This window comes from Haliotis rufescens, unplaced genomic scaffold (genome assembly GCF_023055435.1).
Source record: "Haliotis rufescens isolate VD_foot unplaced genomic scaffold, xgHalRufe1.0.p SCAF_66, whole genome shotgun sequence".
Classification (NCBI taxonomy): Eukaryota; Metazoa; Mollusca; class Gastropoda; order Lepetellida; family Haliotidae; genus Haliotis; species Haliotis rufescens.
This window is the reverse complement of record NW_025964357.1, coordinates 720637-733195: the sequence shown is the minus strand read 5'-3', so window position 1 is coordinate 733195 and position 12559 is coordinate 720637. Positions and strand designations below refer to the sequence as shown.

At 38.7% G+C, this 12559-nt stretch overlaps 1 protein-coding gene across 3 annotated transcripts in view; it reads left to right on the top strand.

The window, feature by feature from the left end:
• Positions 1-12559, top strand: part of LOC124118967 (ras GTPase-activating protein-binding protein 2-like) — a 47504-nt gene that overhangs the window by 6522 nt on the left and 28423 nt on the right. For all 3 annotated transcript variants that reach the window (XM_046481311.2, XM_046481310.2, XM_046481309.2), the window contains exons 3-4: positions 6822-6903; positions 8027-8128. In XM_046481311.2, coding sequence (XP_046337267.2) covers positions 6822-6903; positions 8027-8128 — 184 coding nt within the window. The remainder of the gene's footprint in view (positions 1-6821; positions 6904-8026; positions 8129-12559) is intronic.

Genomic DNA, 12559 nt, shown 5'->3' with positions numbered 1-12559 from the left:
CGAAATAAATTAAAATAAACTGGACAGACATGAAAATGATAAACATATGAGGATATTTTCAAATTTCATATTTCTTTTCTCATTCAAGTTTTTTCTGGTTGGCACACTTACTCTCAAAGTGCACACCTAAAAGTCCATAGGATTGCACTGTGGCACAGTGTCTGTTCTGGCTTAAATTTTCTTGGGGTCACTTCGACCCCTTCATCATAAAATTAGGGGTCCCAAACAAAAATGGATGGGTCCAACTTATAGCACTGTAACATAACATTAACAACAGAACACAGTGGTTGTGAAAAATCAGAAATATTTTCGCAACTGCAAAATATCAACAAAAAGGCAAAGTGAGAGAAAGGTTCACATCAGGGCGCTTCCTGCTCTCATGACCAAGAGGTTTACATTAAGGCATAAAAAATATCTTAAAATGGAAATTTGATATTAATGAATATTTTAACACAAAATTATCCATTTTAATGTCTAACTTCATATATGAAAAGACAGTACACAGAATATTTTAACACAAAATTATCCATTTTAATGTCTTACTTTGTAAATGAAAAGGCAGTACACGGCCAGGTCATCAACCATTGGTAAGGGGTCATTAGGACAGACATTTGTGAATGTATAAATCTAGATCTACCAATGATTTGAAGTTTATGGATTCAGTCAAGTTCAATGGCTGTTCTGGTGCTACTGTAGTGAGTTCATGTCGTAACTGTGACAGTTACATTAATGACTCATGACATAATTGGCATATCAAACGTTTTTTAGTAAGAGTGTATTCAGGATCCAGCATTTCCTTGATATCTAGTCAACATGTTTCAGGTGCTATAAATGTTTAAACATGTCACTTACACTGATAGCTGTTCTGGCAAAGGTATTTTGCAATTCTTAATATAACTCGCCAAAGATTGAATTATTAACAGCTGGATAAGTCTGTTATAGAATAACTAAATATTCAGAGTCTGCTAATTAAAAACATTCAAGTGTTCGCATTTGTTCTTTATCATATGCAGTATCGATAAATCTTGTAATCCACACACTCTGTCGACTGTTTACTTATGCAAATCTAAGCACGATATATTTCATCGCATGATCAGTGTGTCACGGCTACTTGCAAGTATACACACATTAATTTTTTTATGATAGTTTCTGGGATGATTTTGAAGTGGCATTACCCTACCCAGCGTTAGAAATTGGCACTAGTCCTATAGTGGTGTAACGATACAGCGATACAGTATTGTATCCTGATGCACAGCCCACGATACGATGCATAGATTTGGAAAGCATGTATCGCGATACATACGATATTTTCATAACACAGTTTTACTTACCGTATTTTCTTGAGTATAGTGCACACTTTTTTCCAAAAAACACAGCTGTGTAGAAGGGGGTGCGCATTATACACAAATTAATGAGTTTTGATGTTTTTTACATTACCGTGAGCACGTAACACCGGAAATACCATGTAAACAAATCCATACTGAAGTTCGCAAATTATTCATGTAATTACACTGTCTGGCTATAAAAAGTGTTCTTTGTATATCTGGACTTTTGTTTGTAACTTATTTCATTAATTTTATTCAAAATTCCTTTTAATATTGTTTTAATTAATTTCGGCAAAACCGTGTGTGAAGCGATCGAAGATCGCACAACTCACCGTTATTAACAGCAACCCGGTCAGATTAACGCCATTGATGCCTTGAAACGAACTTTAGTTGACAGAATGGATGCATATATCCTAATGGCCATACTTTGATTCGTTAAAAGTCATATTTGTTTTTGTTAGGCGATTCTATGTCAACACGTAATTCTGGCGATCACTTGCACGGGAGCCTTGACGGTGACTGGTCAGACTGGTTGCATGTAAAATATAATACCCGGCAATAGCGATCAGCTGCTTCGCTTAGGGTTATTATTATTTTAAATATGTTTAGTAAAAGCTGCATCTAAATTAACAAGATATTGGAATATATTATTCCTGATAAAAAAAATAGTTTCAGATACAACTTTTGCCGATCCTTGCATTAAAATCCTGTGAAGTTATATCATTGGGTGTGCCTTGACCGAATCACCGGTAGATTCCAAGAAAACGTGTGTACAGCTGATTGCTGTGTCCGGCTTAGTTTACGAGAAAATACACAAGGTAATCTTAATCCCTGGATATAAAACAATGCCTAGCTGAACAAAAAATACAATTTAAACGGTAAATTAACATGTCTGGTGATTTTTTATCTCAAATTTCAAATTTGTACTGACAAAGTTTCTCATCATCTGTTCGTTTGCCGGACTTCGCTGAAGGAGTACAGTGTAATTTTTTTCTGCGCATAATATTCAATTTATTTTTTTTCTCCAAAATATTGAACCAGCTAGAGGGGGGTGCGCATTATACATTGGTGCGCACTATATTCAAGAAAATACATGAAATACGTTTAACAGTTTCAAAGCCAGTTTGTTGTTTCAGTAAAACATACTGTATTGCTGACAATTTGCTATAACAGTAAATAAACACATTAAATCTTCTTCAACTGTACTTGTCACATCTTTTAGAGAGCAGAAAGACATCAACTTGGCTTAGCTTGTACCAGTAAACACTGTATCGTGATACGTATCGTATCGCGACCCCTGTATCGTTACACCTCTATAGTCCTTACCCAACTGCCCAATAGTAAAGGTATCCTAAGGACTAGTAGAAATTGGCCCATTTTAAGGTTTTGCTATATGTTATTATAAGGACTAGTGGACAAAGGCTGTTAGTTTCTAACCCTGCTACCTCCATTCGAAATTGATTAGAAGAGAACCCATTTGTTCAGACTTTACCCATCGTATGCATTATGATTATGCAAAATACAAAACAGGAAGTGATGTAAACCACATAATCCACACAGCCTTACTGCGGTAAGATTCGCTAATGACAGGTACTTTGTTTACCGAACTCGGTAAAGAAAATCAGCATCGATCAATTTATGTGTTATAAAAGTTGAACAAAGAACAACGAACATTTTGCATATCACATATTTAATAAGTTCGCAAGCGTGCCCCATTATGATCCATTACAAATTAACTACCGTGATAATATAGCGCACCGTCCTGCATGGTGACCTGATCTCGCGGGTCACTGCTATTACCACGTTCTGAAGTATATACCCTTGATGTGCATGATGTGCCACGAGGTCGTGATGTTTTCGATCAATCACCAAGCTAAAAGAATTACGAATGTATCCGAGCAGCTTAATATGCGACACATGATTGGCAGAAGCAAACCTTCGGACTATAGCGAACATTAATACATGCAAAACATGCAGTGGCCATCTGATATGAAATTAATGATGGTCCAGTCACTTCGTCAATGAGACACACACGTTACGCAGATGCGTTCAGACTCGTATTTGTGCATCCAAAACGCAAAAACTTCCTCTTCAGCCAACACTGGTTGCACACTTATCACCGTAGATAAGCCAATATTCATAGCTAAGCCAAGATATTAACTTGGCCCTTGAAATCTTATCTGCAGTAGACTTCCTCAGTGGTATAATGGAAGAGCGTTTGCCCGGAGAGCGGAAGGTCCGGGGTTCAATCCACGACTGCATCACCAAAAGATGGTACTTGTTGTCACCCTGTGTGGCACGCCGCATTAAGGGGCTAAAACAAGGATTGGTCGGCTTGGAGTCCTTTTACTGTATCTGAGTAGGGTATTCATGTTAAACTGCGGCATGGTAGCTCAGTGGGCTAGCACTATGAATTGGTATCAGTCCTGATGCTCACTCACTCACTCACTCGCACCTCGTCAACTATCATCAGAAATAGAATATCAACAAATCCGTATTGAATTAAGCAACTTAATCCTTTTGTTACACCATCGGTAATATAAAATGTTATTTGCATATCTGGACTCATGTTTGTAATCGATTTTATTAGTTTTAATCAAAATTTCTTTCCATAATATTTGCATTAATTTAGGAGAAATCTTGTGTCACTCTGATACTTACAACTTCCGTTTTCCCTGTTCCATAAGGTCCACTTTACCACATACCGTGACAGCACAAACTCACCGTTATTTACAGCAACCACGATCATATTACCCGCTTTTGACACCTTGAAACAAACCTTAGTTGACAGAGAATGGATACATATATCATAACTGCCATACTTATACACGTTAAAAGTTACATTTGTTGTAGTTTGACAATTAAATGTCAACATTTTGTTTTTGCGATGGGAATAGGAAGATCGCGTGCAACCTCAGCGGGAAGTATGGGAATTGGAGGTTTAAAGTGTATCACAATATCTTGCAATGCACAAGGCTGTATTGCAGTACGTATCACGATATATTGTATACTAGCCACATTAAGAAACTGTGCACGGAGAAAATATAGATATAAGGGCACACCGTCCATATATGAAATATAGGTTTGAACACAGCAATTATTGGAGACATTCAAACGCTCATGCACATGCCATGCGATATGACGTCATTGATGTGGGCTTATGGACGTGCAATGTGTTACTGCACGTGCATCCTGTGCAGCTGTACACAGCATGTGCAACTCAAAATTCGCTGTCACTTTGGAAAGCATGATCTGTGGTCATTCAAAAATTCAAAACTTCTCAGGCGCAGACACAAGCATATCACAAGCAAATCATGCCAAGATTGACAGCTGCACCCATTGGAATGATCCGAGCAGGAATGAGGCAACAACAGGTGGCAACACATTTCCAATGCCATCGTAACACGATATCGGCCTTTGTGAGGCGTTATCAGAACACAAATGACGTTGCCGACCACCCACGTTCAGGACGTCCCCGAGTAATGACGCCAAGACAGGACAGATGGTTTTGAGTTACACATCTCCGACACAGGTTCCAAACGGCAGTAACGACGTCCCAGACAATTCCTGGACTGCGCCGTATCCATCCCAACACTGTCAGGAATCGTTTACGTCAGTACGGGATTCAACCACGACGCCCTGCCATACGTCCCATCCTGACACACCGTCATCGAGTCAACCGTCTAAGATGGTGTCGAAATCATGTTCGCCAACCTCAAATATGATGGAGAAATGTTGTCTTTACAGATGAATCGAGGTTCAACATTTCCCACAGTGACGAGCGCCAACGTGTCTACCGGCGTTTGGGAGAACGTTATGCACGCAACTGTATTGCGGAGAGGAATCGTTTTGGAGATGATTTGGGATGGGATAACAGCATGGCACCGAACCCCTTTGGTGGTTGTTCAGGGCAATCTCACCGGTGTTGGCTACAGAGATTAGATTCTGAGGCCTGTGGTCATTCCTTTCCTGCAACATCATGGCCCGGGACTGACATTTCAACAGGACAACGCTCGTCCTCACACGGCTAGGGTCGCAATGGAGTTCCTTCATCATAACAATGTCATGTTACTGCCATGGCCTGCAGTTTCTCCAGATCTCTCCCCAATAGAGCATGTGTGGGATGAAATGGAGCGCCTTCTGCGTCGTCTTCCACATCCTCCAGATAACGTCCGTGACTTGGCACAGGATTTGAGGAGGATATGGCAGGCCATTCCCTAGGCCTTCCATGCCCATTTGGTGGACTCCATGCGTTGCCGATGCACTGCTGTGATTCAGGCACAGGGTGGTCATACCCGTTATTGACTTTGTGACTTTGTCGTATGACCCCCTACTCCATTTTGACCTTCTGACGTCATCGTAACAGATGTTCAGGTCCCGTTAACATTTTCTTATGGTCCGATCATTCAGCTGCCACAGCGTCTGCATCATTTTGTTCTTGCTGTGTTTTATTTCAATCCAGAATATATTTTCTCCGTGCAAAGTTTCTTTATGTTGCTAGTATATAATTCTAAATTTTTAATTTTTAATTCAGAAACAATCTGATACATTTAGGTATGAATTAAAGTTCATAATTGAAACCAAATAAGATGCTGGTACAACATAATGTTTACTCATTCAATAAATACGCAGCCATCTTTGGGCCCCGGATGCTCGCTCCTGGCAGTGAAGGCATTTGACAAGTATATAAGAATGAACCTCAATTGACGGATATACCGGTAATACCACACACCCTTACTCAACGGTGATTAGTCAAATTGTTCCAAAGCCATAAAAGTATCCGACAATATACAAAAGTATCACCGGTAGATTGGGAGAAAAGGTGTTAACAGCAGATTGCTATTTCCTGCTTACCACCATGATATGGCTGGAATATTGCTTAAAACGGCGTAAAATCAAACTCACTATTTCCTGCTTAGTTTACAAGACAATAGACACAGTAATCTTTATCACTACATATAAAACAATGCCTAGCATAACAAGAAACAAGAAATACAATCGAAGTGGTAAATCACCATGTCAAGAGATGTTCCTTTTTATGATGACATTATCTTTTGTTCACATCATTAGATTTTAGTTAGTTTTCATCCGTTTATTTATGCTGAAAATATTTTGATATCAATGCTGGCACCAGTGTCTGTCTTTGTTGACTACCGTGCCAGGGCACAGTTAAAGACTCCCCGATAAGTCCCTGATCACTTCAAAACTTCAGACCTGTGAAGGTCGGGGGTAGAATAGGTCTTTAGCAACGCTGTAAAAAGCGACTATGCTTGTGGTAAGAGGCGACTAACGGGATTGGGTAACTTGTTGACTTGTTTGATACAATTTCGTAGATCGATGCTCATGATGTTAATCACTGGATTGTCTGGTCCAGACTTGATTATGTACAGACCGCCCATCATCTTGCTGGAATATTGCTGAGTGCGGCGTTAAACAACAAACCAACTAACCAAAATCAAAGCTTCAAAAGGTCTCACAAATGTTTTTTTTCTTCAGATTTTACAGTCACAACTCCTGTTTTGTTCATGGTGGTGTTGAGAAGCCAGGGGAAGAGCAACCTCCTGTGATGGGACAGGCTGTGAGTGTGCTAGTTCTCTTCTTTTACCCTGTCTTATAGATTCCACATTTGCTAGTTACTCTTCGTGAGCAAATTTGACTCAGCTACACAATTTCTTAATCAGTTGATTTCTATCTTGGACATCAAATTAGATTAAAGGCGAAACACTTTGTATGCGCAAAATACACCCAGTGACCTGAACCAAACAGTTGAAAGAGCTAAGACATATACTATTGTCATGATTAATGAGATAAATAGTTTTATTTTAACACCATGAAAATGGGGATGCTTCAAGGTTTTGCCTAAATTTGACCACTGCTGTGGCACTTTGTTTTTGAAACCACACACTGCTTGGACATCTCAGGGATACCATATCAGCGTTAGAAATTGGCAGTAGTCCTAAAGTCCTTGCCAAACTGCCCAATAGTTGAGGTTTCATAAGGACAAGTAGACATTTGCCATTTTTAAGGGTTTTGCTATATGTTATCATTATAAGGACTAGTGGACTATAAATGTTAGTTTCTACTGCTGCATATCATTCCTATGTCCTTTATTGCACTAGGACATCAAGGTCACAATTGGTGGACAAAAGTATTCATCACTTTCAATATGATGTCCGTTTGTTTACAAAAGTTTGCATCCTTGAAGAATTGAATTTGGAAAGATCTTTTGGAATAATTGTGGAATACATTTCCCCAATAGATCTATGCTCCAAATGAATATGTACTCAAATATTTTATATATTTTTATTCCATGTATTGTTTATAAAAGGTAGTTATTAATTGTGGAATCATATGTGAACTGATAGGCATTTTGCACCATTATTAACTGCAACCACTATCAGATTACTGCCATTGACGTCTTAAAACAAACGTAAGTTGTCGTTTGTTTGTTGCTTAACACCACATTCAGTTATATTCCAGCTATGTGGCAGGTGTATGAATAATCTGGACCAGACATAAGACATTGACAACAGCATTATGTTCAGCATTGTGTACAGAACACTCAAATCATCACTCATTTTTCTTGCTGAGACAACTCAAGTATAATGCTCAAATGATCCTTTCAGTCTTCAAAAAACAGCAGAAGCTACAAGAAATACAAGATTACAAGAAATGTAGCAGCATTTGTTTGTTTTTTCTAGGATATTCACAAGAAGATCATGTCTCTCAACTTCCGAGACTGCCATGCAAAAATCCGTCAAGTGGACAGTCAAGCTACAGTTGGAAATGCGGTTGTTGTGCAGGCAAGTAGTATTTATGTCTTTCTCTCCTCTCTCATCCTCCATATTTCATTGCTCATCAGCTTGACTGGTGCCTTTTGATATTTGACAAAATTATATTTTTATTATGACCCCAGCATATAATGTTGGGGGTATAGTCGATGCCTCGTCTATCTGTTTGTCCGTAATCATTTTGTTTCCGGAGCGTAACTCGGAAACCGTTTTATATTTTCAACAAAAATTGTATTCAAATGCAAAATAAATTTCTAGTGAGAAATATTCATGTTACAATGTAGCTGGAAGTTGTATTAACTCTTTCAAAACCAGTCAACCAGAAACTTTTGCTTTTGAGTTCCCAGTGACTCTTGTGTGATAGATGAAGCCAACACTTATCAAGGAAAATATCTGCTTGTAAAACATCTTTGCTACTAGACCGGAGGCAGGTAATAACGATGATGTGGCATCAATCAATGTGCGGCACGGCCTCCTTGAACACTAACCCACTAAGTGACAACAATATTCATGACTGACAATGCAGTCTTCCTGCCAAATTGGCGTTCGTATAGCCTGTATTGGTAAAGGCCTCCACTTAAAACATGAGTGTGGCATTTACTGATCACTCATCCACAGATAGTCCTAGTTGTATATGAAAATATTCAGTGAATTCAAATGATTGATATTTATGTTTCCATTATTTAAAATTAACATATATGAGATTTATATGTAATATACAAAATAATACACAAAATAATACACAATAATACACAATGAAAAAGAATGCAAAATACACAAGAAAGCCGTGTTCACACAATTTACAAGTAGATGAAATTATTCACATACCTAAACCTAAAGTAAAGCGCCAATGTGAATAAATTTACAAAACAAAATAAAATATATAATAGATCAAGTATAAATATATAAACTCATACTTTGTAGCATGTAAAGTATTTTCACCAAAAATACGATGGAAAATCGTAATATCACATTGATAAAAATTAGCAAAGATTGTTATAATGATAGCATTTAGTGGAGTAAATCTCTTTTCAAAAAGGCAATTTTCAAACACTAATCTTATTTCAGGAAACAATGAATTGCCTCATTGGGTCTACCAAACAAAGACAAAAATACTCTCAAGAAATTTTAAGTGAAGCTGTTTCTATGATGAAAGGCGGATCTATTTCAATTTCTAAAGCATCTAGAGTTAATGGCATTCCCTACACAACACTTCATGATCATTATAGTGGCAAATATGACAATAGAAGTGAAGTGAGAAGTGGGTTATTGCCATGGTGAAAATAGGTTTGGGACGAACAATGCAGGAGCTACTTACCACAGTTCAGAAAATATTAAAGGAAGATGGCTGTGATATTCCGTTTAAAGAGAACAAGCCCAGAAAAGATTGGTACAAGGGGTTCCTCAAGAGACATCCAAATATCTCTGCTGGATCACCAGGTCAGCGATTTCCATACAATCCGTTTGAGGGCTTTGAAGAAGCTGTCATGGTTAGATCAGAGAATGGGTGGATGGACTCTGAACTCTTCGCTACATGGCTCAAAGATGTTTTTATTCTAGGTCTTGATCAGCGGCGAGTTCAGCGCCATGTCCTGCTCCTAGTTAATTGGCATTCTACACATCTAACCATGACAGCTTCTGAAATCTGTAGGGATAGTGGCATTGAACTATATTGCCTACAATAACATGCTTCACACCTGATACAGCCTCTAGATTTGCGATTTCAGCTCGTTGAAGGACACGTGGCGGCAGTCTGTAAGAAACTACCAAATAGAACATGTAGGTGATTAAGTGACAAAGGTAACATTTGCCTGAGTATTCTGCCAAGTCCTGCATTAGTCAACCACTGTTGACATAGCTGTAAAGGGTTTCAGGGACGCTGGGCTATTCCTCTTTAATCCGCCCGTCAACTTCTAAGATGGCTCCAAGCAGCGTCTTTGGACAGTCCTCTATCCTGACACGTGAAGCCAGTGGTACCCCCCACTGCATCACCTGTTGCTACCCAGCCCATGTTAACAGTTCCTGTTTCCGAGACGGCACAGGCCCCAACAACTCCGTTGGAAAGTTTCACTGAAACAAAAGAAGCATCTGAACCACCTTCATCTCCTCAGCTGGAACCTCCTTCTGCCCATGAAGCCCCGACCCCAGCCACAATAACACAGCAAATGTCATTAACATCTTTTCAAGCTGCACTGGGGGAAGAGAGGGTAATGACTTGCAAAACGATGAAGTGTCAAAACGATACTTCTGCCTAAGGTTCTGTGGTATTCAGGTTACTGCTGCTGCACTGTCTCTTATATATAACAAAGTCGTGACTGAATATTATTATTAAGTTTCAATTCATTGATTACATCCTGCCACTTACAACATAAAAAGAAGGACTGTCTTCTGTCTGAATATTGTTTAATTAACATTATGAGCGACATTTGAAACTTTAGATTGGTTCCCCATTCCTGCACCACACCAAGCTGAGGATCCTTGGGAACCAGTCAAATTGTGTTTCAATCATGCATGGGAAGTGAGTTTATAATTGCGCTTTGGTTTCAAAGTACCAATGGATGCGCGAAAGAAAAGACAGTAACAAGGCATTGTGTTACTGCTGCAGGAAGAAAATTAATATACAGGGATGTGAAATCTGTTGAAACGCGGAAAATCACGTTTTTTAAAACAGTAGTTCTCGGGGAAAATATATCTGCGTAAAAATATAATCAAAGACTTAAAAAACACTCCAAAAAATATGATTGAAAACCGGACAACCATTGCGGATCGTCCTGTTTTCGATCAGAGCTTTCAGCAGCATAGGTTTTCGGACATCATATGTTTTCTATCACGATTACTTGCACTATAACGTGGGTTGTGGCATTACACAGAAATTGTAAATACTCAGTCAGATGATGGCTTGTTTTTAAGATAAAAGTTGTCTTTTAGCCTACAAGTGAACAATCTCATTAAAATCAGATCTTAGTTCTCGCTATCGCTAAACAAAGATCTGAGGACATCCCATTAGGGGTCACATGGTTGACATGGTATATGATAATTTGTCGGGTGATTTTTGTGACAGAAAAGTGTGCTAGGGAACAGTGTAAGGATGATGTGGATAATAGTAAGGAACAAGGGAGGCATGTGCATGGCTAGTGACAATACAAGGGTGAGTTCGCTTTTGAATCAGTACTGGAAAAATGTAGCAGGTGAAAGTGGCTTGTGTGAATGTTCCATCACAGTTTCCAGTAGCCAAAGTATTTGACACAAAACCATTTCATCATTTTTGTGTGAAGACTATTGGGAGCCGCTATAGAATCTATAATAGCCACTAAACGAGTAGATTTACCTAATCCTAATGATTGTAAAGGGATGATTGATCGTACAGGGGATCCAAGGGCTAAAGAGAGTATGGGGTAACCTACCCTAACACTAGCGATATTTGAATGTGTTCAGCGCCTATATGTATATTAGTTCCCGTTTAGAACCATTTTAGCCACTTGAATTATGAGAAAAACAAAATAAAAAATATAAGTGCTTTCGTAAACTAGCGCTTGCTCTAAAATGTGCTGCCACAGTCTATATTTATTAAACATATTCAAAACTCTCCACATCGCTTGGCGTATTCAATGACATTTCGTGAACAGATGATAGATCTCTGGGAAGAGCTTATGCACACTCGATGACCCCTGACTTCAAAGGACATTGTTTTGCTGGTGTGACTGTCAACAAATTACTACAATTTACATCATAGGGTATCGTCACATGTTTGAAAAGTTTGTGGTACTGTATTCTAAAGGCTAAAGTTAGGCCTATAGTTGTTCATGTGGTTAGCGAGAAAACTATGAATGTTTCTTCACCGTCCGAAAACCCACATGGGGATATATGTTGTATTAATGTCATGTTTGCAATGGAGTTTTGTTTTTTTCAACAAAAGGTAAGTAAGTACAGGGTATGTTTCAACATGGGGAAAGGTCAGACATTGCACGCTTGTGACAGTTGTCCTTGTGTCTGAGGGATGGGGGTTGAAGTTTATGGCAGTATTGCTCCCATGCCTGATTTTTTAAAAGTACTGATTTAACTTCAAAATTTTACTGCTTCTGCCATCTTTGTATATTTGACTTTTTGACTTTTGCCATTGACTTGTCCCTTTTCTTGGTGTGAATGTTGTCCAAACTGCACAAAATTTCTTAAAATGCAATCAAAAGTTAAAAAAATAAAAAAGACCCCCTAGACTTTTCCTCTCTTTTTGGGGGGGGGGGGGGGGAATCCTGCTCACATCCCTGAATATTTTGATAGTAAGGGGAAAGTGCGCTAAATTTGCAGAGATGGAGCAGTCATCAGAAATCTGTTTGTCATTGTTGGGATTACAATTTTAGGATTTGGAAGTTAAACGAGAAAAGAGTCCTTGAAAAGTGCTTTAAAAGTGCTAGACTTTAGAGTCCAAAGATCTGTCTGAACCCT